The sequence below is a fragment of the Fukomys damarensis genome, unplaced genomic scaffold (assembly GCF_012274545.1).
Source record: "Fukomys damarensis isolate Sample0158 unplaced genomic scaffold, DMR_v1.0_HiC HiC_scaffold_2, whole genome shotgun sequence".
Lineage (NCBI taxonomy): Eukaryota > Metazoa > Chordata > Mammalia > Rodentia > Bathyergidae > Fukomys > Fukomys damarensis.
In genome coordinates this window covers 60,545,884-60,563,487 of record NW_022900914.1, presented here as the reverse complement: position 1 = coordinate 60,563,487, position 17,604 = coordinate 60,545,884, and the positions used below count along the sequence as shown (strand labels likewise).

The window sequence follows — 17,604 nt, the reverse complement described above, 5'->3', positions numbered from 1 at the left end:
AGTTTACAAATGAGATTTTATGAACTTCACCTCAGCCACCTGGATCACTGTTTTACTAGAAAGTACTCTTAGATTCCCCTCAATCATCCATGTATCTGTTGTTACTGAGAAAACAATAAAAGTCCAATGTTAGTATATGTGCTGAAGCACAGAATAAAAGTTCAATAGTCGAGATCTACTTTCTAATACCAGGATTAGAGAGAAGCCCTCTTGGTGGGTACGAGGCATTTTTCAAATTGTTCACAGTATTGATTTTCTTTCTCCAGTCTGGCCACAATGCCACAGAAGAAACGGGAATAGGATAATCAAAAAAAGCAAGGAAAAGTTAGCAATATTTAAACCTTCAAGGAGGGGACACCTCTTTAATCATGCTCTTAAAATCCAACTACCAGTGACTTTACCTGTACTGGAGAAAAAAATACCTTTATAAAGAAAAGAAAGAAAAAGAATTCCCTACTTAAATCAGCCCTGCTGATTCAGGAGGGAAGCAACTAATATATTCCGAGGAAGTGTTTCTATAGTGTACTCCTATGAAACTTTTACCTAAGAAATGTATTTAAATCTACTTTTACCCAGATGTATTTAATAAACTTTGTATCACTACTGAAAATGGAAAACTTGCATCACTCGTCCTAAATAGACTAGGAGGGGGGAGTTAAAGCTAAAAACTACTTTGCCCTTCACTGTGACTCTGTCTGCACCAAGAGTCATGACCCCAACTCCCTACCCAGCTCTGGGTTAGTCTGCTGGTTCCTGACTCGCCCAACTTGAGGAGTAACAGAAGTCTAATAATACTTTTGTGCTTAAGCTACTATCCGTTAGTTTTTTATAGCTATAGTCAAAATCATTAAGACTGGTGGGGACACTTGTATTCAAACACACCTGGTCATGCAAAGTCATAAAAAGATATACACCAGAGGAGTGGAATAGGCTTCACTGTTAATTCTGAACCATTTGGGAAAGATAAGATGATGGCTGCTTCTGGCTGTGTATTTCTACAAAGACACAGGGAGAAGCACGCTGTCCTTGCACACTGGAAATGTCACAGGAAACTAGGCTCTCCGTGTCACCTACACTATCCCGTGGTTTAATGGGCTGTCAGAGCAGTAAGAGCATGCTCCAGCGAGTGGAGGACACAGGCACACGCCCAACTGAACATTCAAGTGTTCCCTCAAACTTTGATCTAATGGAATCGGCTGAGCTTGCACTCGTTATCATGCCTGGGACCCAGCATTGTAGACTCTAATTGGGTGGTCTAGGGTGCAGGCTGTCCCTTAGTTTCTTCGAAATGTATTCCCCCGTGTTAAGAACTTTTTGTCTTGAATCAACCAGTCTGAGGCCTCATCCCCTTTGGCAAGGCAGCAATGCTGGAGAGGCCAATGCTTCACCTTGACATTTCCTAACAAAAAGGAAAGCCACTCCTTGGATAACTGTCCCCAAAGATAAGTGGCTAGCCCAGATGAGGCCTGTCACAAAAGGAAAAATGAAACCTCATTGTACAAAAGTAACCTGAACTTCTGGGTGAAAGTGAAGCCCATGCAATAGGGACTTAGGTGTCACAAAGAACAAAATCAAGTTGGACTCAAACATCCTACCCCCTAAGAGATGATGCTCTTACTGTGTGGCTCAATAGTTGACATAGCTTCCTTCTCAGAAATCACCATTTGACAGAAGTGGTCTCCAATGTTGGCCAGGATATACTTTGCTGTGTCCAAATCAGTCCCCACAACATTTTTGGTCAAAGGTAGCCACAAGCCAATTGCTTCACTGTCGTATTTGTTTGGTGTTAAGAAACCTTCTACCCGCAACATACCATGTTTGTTGAATTGTAACCTAGGAGGAGTGGAAAAAACACACAAAATTAATTTACATCTTGTAATCACTACTTAAATACAATTAAGTCAACAAAAGTCTTTCCCAGTTTTCTGTAGTCTACAGCCAATTACAGCAAGTCCCTGACTTACAAATATCCAAGATGTAAACAGACCTCAGGTTCTGAACATTCGCAGATGTGGAAGTGGCTGTGTTAAGTGGACACTGTCACAGTTGCGCTGTGTGCTCACTGTACAGTGTGATAGTGCACAGTAGTACAGGGCTCACTCAGAGCCCAGATGTCCAAGCAAGAGAACAAATAGTAGTGATGTGGAGGGGATGGCTAGAAGAAGAGAACACAGTATCTACAGTTGTACTGTACTGCACCCACCATTTTAAGGTAACTGAAAAAGTTAAAATAGTTTATTTATGGTATTTTTGTGGGTCTACTTGGCTTTTTAATGATTTATACTGTATATTTATGTCAAAGGTAAGACTCATTTTGTTGCATTTATAAACAGATCCGATGCTCTCCTGAAATGAAATCTGTTCCTAAGTCAGGGACTTAATGTATTTGCTAACATCTCTAGAAAGATAATTTTTCTCCTAAAAGACAAGCTACAGAGGGAGAGGGAAGAGAAAGAGAGAATGTACATTTTGCACTCAAGCCAAGATATAATCAGACAGCCTCCAGAGACAACTGTTCAGCCTGCTGGAGTTTTTACTTAACAGCAAGGACAAGCACAAGTTATCACAGATGAAAGCTGCCAACTGACAGAAGTGATGAACAATCTGATCAGATGTGAACACAACTACTACTGTAAGAATAACGCTCAGCAAGAGAAGAGAACTCCAGCATGACCACGTTGGTCTGGGAGGTATTCAGCACTCAAGGGAACTTTAGCTTCACTTACAGTGCAGGCTCCCAGAATAAGAGGAGCTAAGAACCTAAGAAGTGAGAAGAAAAGCAAAACATGCTTCTCAGTATTCACTTTCAATACTCTGTAACATTTGTGCTGTTTTTTAAACAAACTGTATCAGTTTTGAATCTTCTGAAGCACAACAAAGTATTTCTAATTGGAGATACAAGAAATGGACGTAAAACATGTGATAGATATAAACTGGCTAATATGAAGATGACTTCATAGTAGAGACAGTGATTAAGCTTGGTATGCAAGAAAAGGTGACATTAAATAAGAGAAGATATGTTCAGAAGCTATGTTCACACAAAAACATGAAAAAAGTAAACTGGGCAAAAAAAATTAATTAGACTAAATGAATGGGTTTATTCACATAGCAAAAAACTAGAAGTTGGAGAATAAGTTCGGTCATCATGCTGCCAGGACACTGTCCTCCTCACTAGGTACTGGGTGGCTGTCCAAGCCTGTGAGACAAACTATGCTTTAGAAAAATATCATTTGTTCAGAAGCGTGTAAGATAAACTCAAGGGCAAGACACCAGGAGCTGCAAAACAGACACACATGTATTTCAGGCAGTTCAAAAGAGAGATGCAAGTTTTTAAGTAATAGCTCAAATCACAGTGTCATAAAACTGAAGACTGTAAACCTTTTCAAAGGGAGAGGCAACTAGACCTGGCAACTAAGCTTTACCATTGAGAACCTAGCCCTACTACTATTTATCAGCAGGGATTTAGTGGGTGACAAGTTTTTGTTTGTTTTTGTAGAAGCAGGGATCGAACTCAGACCTTGCACTTTCGATGAAGGCACAGTGCCATTAAGCTGCATCCCCAGCCCTGGAGACAGGTCTGATGAGGCTCTAAAATCAAGGAACAAGTTAAATCACTATATTCTTTCACCAAAGAAGTGAGTCTGTTCCAATTTCTACTAGATTGGCACATTATGCAACACTAAACAAAGGTACTTTTTTTTTTTTCAAGAAATCAAAAATGGAAAATCACCTAAGTCACAAAATCAGTGACTTTTACATGGCTACAAACAAATATTTTTGAAAAGCTAAAATTACAAAGGATGAAAGAAAGAAAAAATTCACCACCTCCCTAAAATGCCTTTGCAACTGAAGCTGTCTCTCATCTAGTCCAACTATACCTGCACATCAGGCCACAGTAACAAGAAATCAGGCTAGAGGAGGAAGAGACCTGGACAAGGCATAACCACTATGTGGTTTCTCAAAAATATCTACACTTGCAAATGCACATGAATCTAACATACATATGTAAGAAAAGTGTCCCTTGAGAGGAAGCAGAACAGAACTAATATTACTGACAACTACTGGGCCAGGTGTTATCCAGTATATGTATTCACATGCCTATCTGTGAACATATATTAACTATCACAGCTCTAAACACTACCTACACAGGTGGGAATGGTAGTGCACACCTGCATCCCAGGACTCAGGATGCTGGAACAGGAGGACTGAGTCTGAGGCCAGCCTGGGCTCCACTGTGAATTTAAGACCAGCCTGGACTATCTAGGCCTATCACAAAAAACTTAAAAAAAAAAAAGGCCCGGGAATTACCTCAGTGGTGCCACCACCTGCCTTTCAAGCACAAGGTCCTAAGTTCTATCCCCAGTACCAAAAACAAAACAAAACAAAAACAAAAAAACTTAAAAAAAAAAAACCCTAAATGCTACCCACACACTTTATCATGTGCTTTTGCAACTTATTCAAGAATGAATAAGGCAAAGAGTATCTAAAAAAATTATACTTTACTACATAAGCCTAAAATCTGAAAGTTATCAACAGAGATGTAATTAATAATGTGAAATATCTGTGCATTCAATTCAGTTCATCAACAATCTTCTATTGAAACTTAGACTAAAAGAGAACAACAGGAAAAAATTAAAGCCAATAGTTCTGCTCATAAGTAGAACTAGCTGAACGTGAAAATACCTAGAATCCTGAGAAAGAAGACTGTACCTAAAGTTAACCTATACCCAGAAAAACACTGGTCATCTATGTCTCAAAATATGTTTGCCCTTTTCTTCAGACTAGAAAATTTAAACAAAGTATGATTCTAAAAATACAATATAGATGTGAAAAACGTTGAAAAAATTTTTTAAAAAAGATATGCTTCTCCCTGCTGGCAAAGGAACAGAGACAGAGATCCTCATAGCTTAGAACAGAACGCAAACCTCTCATGACTCAGGGCTTTCTACATGTCAGAGTGAAACAGATGGGATAGATAGGCATAGGCATAGGCACAGGCACAGGCACAGGCACAGGCACAGTGATAGGGATAGGGATAGGGATAGGGATAGGAATAGATAAATATAGAGAGAGACTGGGCATCTCACCTCATTCCCTCCTTTAGGGATAGGAATAAGGATAAGGATAGGGATAGAGATAGAGATAGAGATAAATAAATATATAGAGAGACTCAATCATCTCACCACATTCGCTCCTCTTCCCAGACAGCAGAGCACAGACAGAGGTACAACCCTTCTGGAGGGTGACTTGGCAGAACATATATCAAAGCCTTAACACACACAGACACACACCCACACACACACAGGCTTCATAATCCTTCCAAAGTAAACAGATGTGAACCAGGAGATGATCGATTCTGCCTTATTTCTAGTGGCAAAAATACAAAATAATCTTAGGAAGTGTTTTTTTGTTGTTGTTTTTTGTTTTCCTCATACCGGGGATCGAATTCGGGTCCTTGCAGTTGCGAAGCAGGGGCCAGAACCACTGAGCTAAATGCCCAGCTCCAAAATAATCTTGATATCAGCAAGTGAGTAGCTGAACTGAATAATCATGCATTGCTAGGGCTTGGGGATGCAACTCAGTGGTAGGCTGCTTGCCTAGCATATACAAGGTCCTGGGTTTGACCCGCAAGCACCACAAACAAAAGATTGCTAGTGAACTCTTGCATGGAAATACGAAAGTGTATGCAGAAAAAACACTCATGTGATTGATCAAAAGGTTCCTGCTATGTGCTGGGAAAGTACAACTCACAACAGTGTATGCAGGACACCACCTGGGGGTGTCCAAATACATTTTATGACCATACAAACATTAAAAATGAAATGAAAAGTGAACAGTAGTTATATATGGTGGTTTTTCAGAACCTTCAGCATTTTTCTCTAATGATAATTTTGGACATTAAAGTTGATCTTTTTTTTTTTTTTTAACTTCATTAAAATTGGTGTGGTTTTTTTTTTTTTTTTTTTTGGTACCAGGGATCAAACTCAAGGCCTTGCACTTGTGAGGCACGTGGCAGCAACACTGAGCTAAATCCCGGGCCCTAGATTTACTATTGACAGAGGAAAAGTATGCAACAGATCATGTGATCTCTTCCCCAAATCCCTCACCTCCTGAAGTGAAAGAATCGACAAAACACTGGTGAGTCCTTCTGTTGCTCCTTGTCCTTACGCAGACTATCCAAGCGACATTCTCGGCACTTGGGCAGCTGTGCCACGATGTTCACACAGGAATCATCCTGCACAAAGGCCTCACCACTCTGCTGCAGCTTCTTGAGTTTCACAGGGTCTGTTAAAACTGACTTCCGAGCTGGGGCTAGAAAAACAAAAAATGAAACAGAAGCTCAAGTTTCTGAACATCTCATAAATATTTGAATGAATTTTAAATCAAAACGCCAATGCTCCTAAAGAGATAAAACCCTAAGGGATAAAACCCTATCCCTCCCTATCCTTTTTTTTCTAAAAAACAGCTCAACAAAACATAAGTATCAGAACAATTAGGTCTTGCTTTATTTTTTTCATTCGGCCTGGGATTGTGGCTTTCTGTACTCAGAAGCAGTACTAGCGGAAACAGCTCAGAGATCCTGCAAGCTCTGATCACTCTCCCTCCTTAGCCAATCACTGCAGATGGTAGGATGCAAAACTAGGTTTTCCTCTTTTTTAAAATCATGGTAGACAGGCAATAGCCACACATTTGATTAAATAAAACAAAGCGGGATTTGTGCACCTGTCATATGCTTGCCCAACTAGGATTTTCACTGTTTCTTCATATAAATTAAAACGGCTTGCTTCAAATCTAGCTGAGTGTGAGGGCTGATGACTCAAAAATAAAGAAATAGAACAGCTTTATCATTATGAATATTCACTTTCTTTGGGGAGTTACATAACTCCCAAGGAACACTATAATCTTATGCAATTAATTTTATGTAAATTAACAGCTACTTAACTTAGGCCTCAAGAAAGAAGCTGGGTCAGAAGAGTTGCTCGGCAAAGAAAATACTCTTTCTATTCGTCCAACTCTATACTAAACAGGCCCACAAGTCAAATCCAACCATCCTGACTTCTTGTTTCAGAAGCCTGCAGTAAAAAGCTAATGCAGTTATGTTCATTTTTGTACTGATCCAAGATTCTGAACAGGGATTTAAGTTTAGCTCTGAACCTTTTGACATGCTGAACCATTCTAATTCTAGTAACCACTATCATTGGATGCATCCTTAAAACTAATATAGCAGTATGTACAGGATGAGTATCCCTTATCCAAAGTACATAGGGCCAGAAATACTGCAAATTTCTGAATTATTCTTTGTATTTTGGATATTTGCATATACATATGAGATATCCTGGGGATGACATGTAAGTCTACATACAAAATTCAGTAATGTTTCATATATACCTTAATGGGCATAGCTTGAATGTACTCAGATACAATATTTTTAGTGCATCTGCATCTTATCTGCAACCCATCACATGAGATCAGGTACACAATTTTCCATTTAGCATGTGGTAGCACTGAATTTCAGTGCCTGCCTGGTTTTTCAGTCCTATGTTTAACCAAATGTCCCTTTTCCAGAGTGATGATGCAATTCTGCACCTGCATTTTAAAATTTCACATTCAAGCTACTTGTGCGAGTATAGTGTCACTTCTCCAACCTAGATGTTACAGAAAGATGAGCAACAGCCTAAAGGTAATCACCATTTTACTTTATATTTTGTTTCAAAAATATTTTCTTACCATCAAAAACTGGAAGCCATCTAATTACCCACTGAACAGAAACCAGTTAAGTCATATGGTAAACACAGATAGTAGAATCCTTGCAGCTTAATATTAACAGATGTGCTAATTCATAGGGTAAAACATTGGCATGGATCCATTTGATTAATACAGCTTGTTTAAGCTTTCTACAAAGTACTATTAGGGCAAGAAACATCTACCACCTCTTACCTTCTACCAAAAAAAGATATTTAAAAACACTCACCATTCAGGATTTTATTGTTGCTTCTTGTACAACAGCTTTCACTGTCTACTTTCATCAAAGTTTCCTTTAAATTCTGTGGCCGGCAACCTACAGCTTTAGATTCTACCTTGTTTTCTGGACAACCGTTAGGGCTAGCACTAGTAACACCTGCTTTCACTTCTGGCTTACTGGAAAGAACATCAGATGTGGAAGGTGCATGTTCTAGATGTTTTTGCAGTTCAGGAGTACTGGAAATTTCCAATTCTGCCTTACAAGTCTTTGTAGGTAAGCTTTCCTTAGCAAGGCCAGTCAATGGTTGTAGAACAGATTCCAATCTGTTTTCCTGATCGCTGTTTGTCTTAGGCTGGGTACAACTACTTTTGGGTTCACTTAGAATTTTCAAGTCTCCAGTTCCAACCTGAGAAGACTTTGAAGAGAGCAACCCTGCTTTGCAGACATCTGGTTTAGTTAGCAGTATTTCAGGCTTTGTGTTTAGACAGGAAGAAAGTTCTTCTGGTAAACTCTGCTTATGGCAGCTGAAAAACATAATATGGACAAGTAGCACCCAGGCCTCCTCTATCTTTCCATCCAAAACCAACTGTTTGGATCCCTACAGCAACCAGCATGAAAGAGAAAAGAAACTGCTTATTTTAGAAAATTTAGGATAGGTTTCTATGAGTTGCACTTAAAAGTAATCAGTCAATTCTCTGAAAAGTATCTTAAACACTCAGAACTCTACAACCCTAACTCCACCTGCATTTCTCATAAAGCCTTAAGTATGTTAAGTTAGTTCTACTTCTTATAGCATAATGAACCTTTGCTTTCCCTCAAAATAAGCAGTGTCACATGGAATAAAAAAAATACTCAGCAATTACAAAGCTCAGTGGGTTTTCAAAGTGTCAAAATTAAAAGCCCGTGTAGGGCTAACTACGAAAGTTTCTTCTTTTTTTAAATTCAGAGAAACCTCTGCTGAACTCCTTCTTACATAATGAAGATTATATTTAAATTTCAAAAATAAAACTAGTATTTTTGTTGTTCGCCAAGACTTGGAAATTCAATCTCATGGTAAGCAAATGTGTCAGGATAAAAAATTTTAAATGTAGGGTCAGGGATTTAGCTCAGTGGCACCACGCCTGCCTTGAAAGCACAAGATCCTGAGTTTAATCCCCAGTACCAAAAAAAATTTTTTTTAAAAATGTTACATATGTTAGAAATACTTGTGATCCCGATCCCTTCAAGGCCATCACACAAAATTAAAATTAAAAAATTACCAGCAACACAAAACAGTGTGCTGCTATGAACAAGTAAGTAACCAGGGGTTACAGAATACCCACTTGACTCCATGCCTGTTCAGAGAATTCTCTGATATATGCTGCACAACCCCCTTCCCAGCTTTCCGGAAATATCCTTGAGAAGCTTGTTTCTCCTAAATTCACCTTAGGGTTTTTCCCCACCAAAACACAATGCTTTTCTTTCTATTGTATTTTTTTTCCAGCCTGTAACACAGGATTTCTGGAAGAATTTCTCACGTAAATAATCAGATGAGAAATCTTTGCTTGGATGTCACTGCAGTAAATGCAGTGTGTGATTATCCTCCAAGCTACCTACTAGGCTGCCACGTTTTCTATAGTGAACCACCCACTCTCTCACCTTTCTGCAGTTTTCCAAACTTACTTTTCTATACCAGTGTCTCTGACCCACGTCCTAAGTCCTTATCAAATGCCTGTGCTGACCACTGCCCCTTCTCTCCAGAGATCCTCCTCTCTCTACCCTATACCCACTTTAAAACTCCAGGCTAAACTTTACATTTTTTTATTTTCATCTGCTTCATCTGTGAATCAGTAACAATATCACCATCACCTACAGCTATTGCCCCCTTGGTTCTACTCTTAACAGTCTCCTCTACTGCCACATTTCTTACCTGTACTTGAGATCCCCTCACATCCAGGCTAACCCTCACTGAAGTGTATACATCCCTCTTCACATCAAGGAGACACACCCCCTCCCCTCCCCTTCTCCACTGTGTTCCATGTGCCTTTGACACTCTCACCTCTGAAGGGACCTATCAATCTCTCCTCTTAGAAAATCTTACAAAAAACTTCCAACTTCCCTTGACAACCTGAGATAGGAATAATGCACCATCACTACAATTTTTTATTACTATGATCAAACATCATTAACAAAGCATCACTCACCCTTGAGGAATTTTTGCTCCAAGGTTAGGTGGAGAATTGGCTGCCTGGGGAGTACTCTGCTGTCTTGGGTCCTTACTAGGTGGAGTTGCTGCAGTGCAGCCAAGCAGGATCTCCTTAAACACTGTTGTGGGAACAGACTGTACAGGACACACACTGGGAGAGGCCTACAAAATATCAAACCAACAGACATTAAAAGGAAAGTCTCCAAGAAATTACAAAGTGCTAGCATAATTCAAGATGATATGCTTGGTTTACTACTGAATAAGCATTATTTCATCACCAAATAAAAGACAGTAAACACATGATAATCACAAAATTAAGTATTCATATATGAAGGCTGCAAACAAACTGCTTCAGCTTTTCAGAGTACTTAAGTATTCCTGTAAAAGATCACAAGCTGATCTTTTTTCAGATCTGTCATTATGCCAGGTAAAGTCATGTAACCATTACTGTAACAGTGCAATGCACAGAAGTGAACTTTTAAGTGACAGTCTTAAAGGTGGCAGCTTCACATGCATTCATTTCAACATGACTTGAGCGCCCACCACGCACTTACTGCACAGACTGGCAGCAGACCAGACCACATACGATTCCTGTAGGCAGTGGTGCCTACTGGGTACCAAGATAAGCCTTTGCAATGCAAAAGGTTGAGGATACGGTTCTTGGTCTTATGTGGCTCATCAAGTCACAAAGGTCCTCCCCAAGCTGCAAAAAATATTCAGTCATGACAGGCCCATGAAATACAAATGGGACATCCTTCCCCCTTCCCTCTTCCTTTAATTTCACCTCTACAAAAATATAAATAATGATCCACTTCTTACCACTTCATATTATACTAGCCACAAAAATAAACTTCCCGCCACGAAAACAGGAAGAGAATACCTTAAGACAACCATATGCTATGGTTGAACCGCATGTCATCAATTCTCTCCCTTCACCCAGCTCTGTGTCTGTGCCTAAACCATGTATCTATCATTTCTTTCATACTGCAATGACATCTATATTTACCTTACCACCAAATCTAAACTTACAGAACCTTCAAAGTTTCTTCACCTTCTAGTAATTAACTTCTAAAATTTGATGCAGAACTTCTTTTATCAAGTTTTTAAAACCTAAAATTCTAAAAATATTTATATGTTGCTTACTCATGATTTTTCCCCTAGATAAACTCTAGCATCCTAAAAAAAGAGTATTATAAACTAAGCAGAAATAAGTGAAAAATAAGCCCAGCATAATGACGCACACCTATAATTTCAGCTACTTAGGAGGCTGAGGCAGGAGAATTACATGAGATCAGAAATTATAGGCCAGCCTGGGCAACATAGCAAGATTCCGCCTCAAAAAACAAAAAATCCCACAGAACTATCTAAAAGAACAAAAAGGAATTAATCACCATCAAAGTTTTTGCAGAGCTTCAAACTATTTTTAAGTACTAAATCATCTGATCGTACATTATTTTTGTCAACTGAATTTTTGTTAAACATTAGCTCTGTGCTCATCAAAAGATGTAGGATGTCTGCTGTTCGGTTTGGTTTTGGTTTTGGGGGGAAGAGTGTTGACTATATCCTGGGGATCCCTTACATCTCTCTGGGTCTTTTTCCTACTCCTTTAAATGAAGAATTTAAATTAGTTTATTTCTAAAAGGTTCCTTTAGGGTATACTGTATTACTATTCTCTGGAAATCACTTATTAAAAGGTTAGCCTCCCAAAGTTTAATGCCAAATCATTACAAAAGGTTTATTCAAGGCCCACTTTTACTACACATCACCTATCTACTCCTTTTCTTGCTTTAGATGTTTAAAGTTGATGTCCTCACACCATCTCTTAAATTATTCTAAGAGTAACATATTTATGAAATTAGGTTGCAAACTTATGCATAAATTTTTATCTGTACCATGTCCATCAAGCTGCTAAAGTAAAAAATAAACCTCTCCCTCTTTCTCATTTCCCACATCCAGTCAATGAATCAATAAATCCTGCCCCAACTTCAAAAGTACTTATTATATCTAGCCACTGTTTTGCATGCCAACACTACCACCATCTTTCTCCTATCCTCCATGTCCAGCTTGACTTTCTTCTATTCTTGCTAATCCTCCCCCTTACTGAATGCATTCTACCACAGAACAATCTTTATAATACCTGGCACTTCAGCACCATACAAGAACCCCATGTGGTCCAGCTGCCTGCCAACTCCCACGCCTCCATCTCATTTCACTCTCTTCCTTGTTGACAGCATCCCAACTACAATGACTTCCTCTGTGGTCTTCAAACATATGAAGTCCTTCCCAGCCTGTACTTGCTATTTCTTCCACCTGTAGTTTTCAGAGGCTGGCCGTTCTTTCCGTTAACGCTCACCTTTGCTCAAATGTCACTTCCTCAGAATCCTAGATTAGTGATTCCAACTAGTGTCCCATTAGCCACCCATTTATTATCATATTCCTACGGTTACATCACAGCACTAGTCACACTGTAAAAGGACCTCCTACTTCATCATTGGCAGTCTCCTCACAATGGACTATGCATTCCTTATGGGCAGAGGTCCTGTTCCTAAGTATCAGACCCCAACAAGCCAGACATAAGCCAGATGCTCAATGAATAAGACTAATGGAATGAATGCACTGTATAAATGAATGAACATTAGCAGTTTATATATTTAAATAGCCATAAATAATTCTTATGAGTTACCTGAAAAGACAGGCAGGAGTAGTAAAGCTCACCACTGTAGATCAGTGTCTCCCACATATTAAAGATTCATAAGTATTTGTTGGAGGGAGGGACAAAGGGAAGGAAAGAAGGAATTTGCTGATTTAATGATGGTGATTCACCATACCACAGGAAAGGGTTTGGGAGGGGGTGGAAACAACACAGTGGTTAAGAATACTCAATTTTAGTGATAGGTCTTAGTTTGAATTCAGTCTCTCACACTTCTAACACATTAATCTCATTTATAAAATGAGAATAATAAAATATACTTTATAAGGCTGTGTTTTTACCACGGTCCTTGGCCCACAACATCAATTTGAGATAAGCTCTCCCAAAACAAAAACATTGTAAAGAGTTTCTCAGTCACGTAATATAATCAGCAAAACTTAGGTTTTGTTGTTGTTGTTTTTTTTTTTTTTTTTAGGAACTGAAGTTTCTCCCTCTACAACTTTCCTAAGGTTTAGCTCTGAAAGGATAGGACTTGGCTCCCAACACCCATCTTCGCGTGCACACCTCTGCACCAGCCTCTGACTCAACAAATGGTCAAAGTTTCTTCTTACCTGAAGAGTTTTCCCTGAAGGTCTTCTATACCAGTCATGGCAATAGTTCCTCCCTGCCAGCAGATGGAGATAATATAATTGAGTGTATGATAGTATTCTAAAAAGGACACTGCTGGCTCACGCTCCTCAGCAGACTCTCCCAATTAACCAAGCACTCTACAACTTTCCTAAGGTTTAGCTCTGAAAGGATAGGACTTGGCTCCCAACACCCATCTTCGCGTGCACACCTCTGCACCAGCCTCTGACTCAACAAATGGTCAAAGTTTCTTCTTACCTGAAGAGTTTTCCCTGAAGGTCTTCTATACCAGTCATGGCAATAGTTCCTCCCTGCCAGCAGATGGAGATAATATAATTGAGTGTATGATAGTATTCTAAAAAGGACACTGCTGGCTCACGCTCCTCAGCAGACTCTCCCAATTAACCAAGCAATGTCCACTGTAACTGTAAAGAAGAGTCTGCTAGGCAGAGAAGACCTTCAAGGAGCCAGATGCCACTGGCAAACGAGTTTATCTTAACCAGAAGTACTCACTCAAGGCACTCTAGGGTCTTGTTGACCTAATCCCAAATTCCTGTCTTCCAAACATCACCATGAAAGAAATCCTGTGCCAGTTCAACCCATCTGAGAAGGGCAGTTAGAATCATGCCAAGAGCATTACTATACTCACCTTTCACTCACACATTTACATGAACTCACTTTTCTTTCCCCCTGCTTCCTTTACTTCTTCAGCCCTCTTGTAATCTAGGCCATGCCAGTGTTCCCAAAACTTGCCTGATTACAATAATCTCCCAGGATGAAAAACAATACTGACATGGGTAAATATTCAAAGGAAACCAAAGAGGCTACACAATCTTTACTTAAAAAAACAAACAAACAAAAAACAGAGAGGAAGGAGGGAAGTATTCCAAAATGTGAATAAAGTCTCTGAGAAGAAATGCATTACAAGTGATTTTTTTTATTTTTCTGAGAAAGAGTGTTTAAAAGTATTCCCTGCCCTACAAGTTTCAGTCAGGCAGAAAATATTATATATTATCACTATACACAAGCACTATACATTTATTTGCTCAATCATCTTTCCCCTTGCTAATAAACTCAATACTTTGAAGGTGCACCACTCCTCCTTCCAGACTCCCCCCAACACACCGTCCTGTAATTCTCCTTTTCATCATCCCTCTGGCCATCTACACAGATGCCTTCTCTGTAACAGGCAACACCCAACCAAAAATGGCCTTTTACCCTACATTGCTAACAATTTCTCCAATATCAAAACCTGACAGGTTTTGCCAGTCATACTTTTATTGGCTTCTAACACTGTGCATTACCTGGAAATATCCTCAGAGTTTATCTAAAACACAACTACTTGCCTGACATTCTCTTTACAGTCTTTAGGTACATTATTCCCCCAGAGCCTTACCAGCCACCATTTCCTTCTAGAAAAAGAATCCCTACTCCCACTACCTCAGCTAGCTTTACATTGGGAGACTATACAATACCATAAATGATCACCTGACCAAGTCACGTGAGCTTCAAAAGGCAACTATGGTGCTGCGGTGAAGCAGACATTCCTTTTTTTTTTTTTTTTTTTGGTACCAGGGATCGAACTCAGGTCCTTGTGCTTACAAGGCAGGCGATGGAACCACAGAGCTAAATCCCTGGCCCACAGACATTCCATTTGTTCTACCCTATTCCTGAGATAGACTGCCCCACTTCCTCAGCCCTAGACTTCCACCAAGCTCAGCCAATGCTGCCTCCTACAACAGCTCTTGGTCCCTACTTCACCGCTCACTTCTGGCCCCTTTCTGGTAGACAATGCTGCTGACCTTACCTGTGTCCTTGTTTCTATTCTGAGGACCTTCTCTCATTCATCATCTACACAGCTCAGCCAACCTCATAAACTCAAAACCCCTAAACATTCGCAATCACTCTCCACATCCAACTACATGATAAAACCCAAACTTCCTTTCTACCTCTGACTGTGTTTTTTCTTACTTCTCATACCTTCTATGCTTCATCTAGGACAAAACACTTGCCCTTTGCCAGATGGGGTACATCTTTTCTCTGAGAGCTTTGGTGCAGTCTACTTCCTGTGCACCTGCACAGTACCTGCTCAGGCCACTCCCTCAGAGCTCCTGAGGTGGTGGTGGTGGTGAAACCACCAGGAGAGATCATCACCCTCTCTGGACTATGGGCACCTTAAGACAGGAACCCAATACCTCTCACTCTCCAGGACCAAGTATTAGTGCTCAATATTTCCAGTTTCTTTGAAGGATGTATTTGAATTAATTTGTGAGTTTAAGGCAAAAGTGAAAGAACTTGAAATAATCTCTTTATTCTTTGCTGAACAACCTGAGCCTCCAACTAAGAGGTCAAGTATTTATGCTTGGAAGAAGACTGGCTTTTAGACAGCAAGAGAATGATTTACAAAGCTTTTGGTAAAGCATTAAAAGTTCTTGTTGCTTGTACATACGCAAAAGGCTCAGAAAAGCCCATCAGCCAAATCTAGCTACTCAGCATCACAGTGTTCATGTTGCACACTGACTGCTTTGGTTCTAGTCGAAGCTATGATCAGTGCATCCTTGATCTAAAACCTAGGGTTCAGGCCCATTCCAAGCCTTTCCTCCTTGCCTTGCTCCCCTAGACCTCAAGGTCCCTCTCAAATGTTGTCAACAGTCTTGAACAGCAGCATCCCAATCAATTTCAAAAGTCTAAGCTGCAGCCTGCAGCAACGTATCATAAAGGTGGGGAGCTTGTGTTTTTATTTGGTGGCACTGGGGATTGATCCCAGGTCCTTGTACGTGCTAGGCAAGCACTCTACCACTGAGTTGCATCCCCAACCAATGGAAGTATTTTTGATTATGGTAAGGTAGGAAACTATCCATGTAACACATTTATCTACATAAATTGTTAAAGTTATTTGTACTCAAGTAGGTCCAATGATTGAACTCACCTAAAGAAGAAACAGTCTTAACTTTCGTGGTCCAAAAAATAGCTATTTCACAAGAGAATTATATCTGGCACCAAACCCACGAGGCATTTACCAAAGCCTATACTTTTCTGGGCAGAAATTAATACTGGCAAATCATCTCCTTTGCAAAACTACTTTATCTATATGCCCAGTCATAATGACCATGAAATTTCCTTACTATTCAGAGAATAAACATTTCAACATCCTATCAACTCAGAATTCTAGTTCTTCCCTCTTCTCACAGCAGTCAATTCTTCCAATTTAATACAAATCTCAATTTACTTTCAAAAACACATCCAACGGGGAAAATATTACATCTATTAAAAATTTCCAGAAAATACCAAAAAAGAAACCCCCCCTTTTTTTTAAACACAAAAAATAGTGAACCAGAAATTTATATTATCTCCATCTGCTTGAGTGTAGAAATTATGGCCAAGATCTGGAACTGTAAAGAGCAGGCAAGACAGCACAGAACACAGAAGACAGCTATGTGACCAATAAAACGACTAGCCATGCAATAGCAAAGAAAGCTTTTCGCAGTGACAGGAATAAATCAAGGTTACCTCAGAGGAAGACTTTGCTTGTTTGGAAACCAAGCTTCCACTGTTCTCAGAAGACTTCCGTTTTACACCTCCTATTCTTGTAGAACTACCTAAAATATATATATAAAAAAATAGGTAAGTTGGCTTCCCTATTTCTCTTAATGTAAGAGGAAAAGGGAAGATGAAGACAGGTTTTCTTCAATATATCTTACCACATGTTACAAAGTTTTCATGTACAACTTCAACATGAATCAGTGATGGATCAACAATTTTCAGTGCTGGGATCTTAAAAAGAAAACAAAAATACTGGAAAATTAAATTGGGAACACAGCGAAAATTACTTTGTTAACATAACAATAGGGCATCTCACAAATAATTTCTAGTTTTTGTTTTCCAGTATTGGGGAATAAACCCAGGGCTATCACACTGAGTGACATTCTCAGCACCCTTCCCCTTAAAATTTTAATACAGGGTCACTAAGTCACTAAGTTGCCTAGCCTGGGCTTGAACTTGCAATGCTCCTGTCTCAGCCTCCCAGTGCTGGGATTATAAACATGTACCATCACACCAAGCTACATAGTTTCTTTTCAAAAATAATTATAATCATTTTTATTTCTGCTCTAACTTTTTTTTTTTTTTTTTTTTTTTTTTTTTTTTTTTTTTTTGTTGTTTTTCTCATTTCTTCTTTTT

At 39.4% G+C, this 17,604-nt stretch overlaps 1 protein-coding gene across 3 annotated transcripts in view; it reads right to left on the bottom strand.

Annotated features, from left to right (window-relative positions):
• Kdm3a (lysine demethylase 3A) overlaps nucleotides 1–17,604 on the bottom strand; it is a 46,131-nt gene that overhangs the window by 15,703 nt on the left and 12,824 nt on the right. For 2 of the 3 annotated variants that reach the window (XM_010625654.3, XM_010625655.3), the window contains exons 7-12: nucleotides 17,127–17,199; nucleotides 16,936–17,024; nucleotides 10,147–10,310; nucleotides 7,973–8,487; nucleotides 6,108–6,312; nucleotides 1,619–1,833 (exon numbers count right to left, since the gene is read on the bottom strand). In XM_010625654.3, coding sequence (XP_010623956.1) covers nucleotides 1,619–1,833; nucleotides 6,108–6,312; nucleotides 7,973–8,487; nucleotides 10,147–10,310; nucleotides 16,936–17,024; nucleotides 17,127–17,199 — 1,261 coding nt within the window. Of the gene's footprint in view, nucleotides 1–1,618; nucleotides 1,834–6,107; nucleotides 6,313–7,972; nucleotides 8,488–10,146; nucleotides 10,311–13,409; nucleotides 13,513–16,935; nucleotides 17,025–17,126; nucleotides 17,200–17,604 lie in introns of those variants that run through there. The other variant, XM_033765271.1, reaches the window with a different exon arrangement.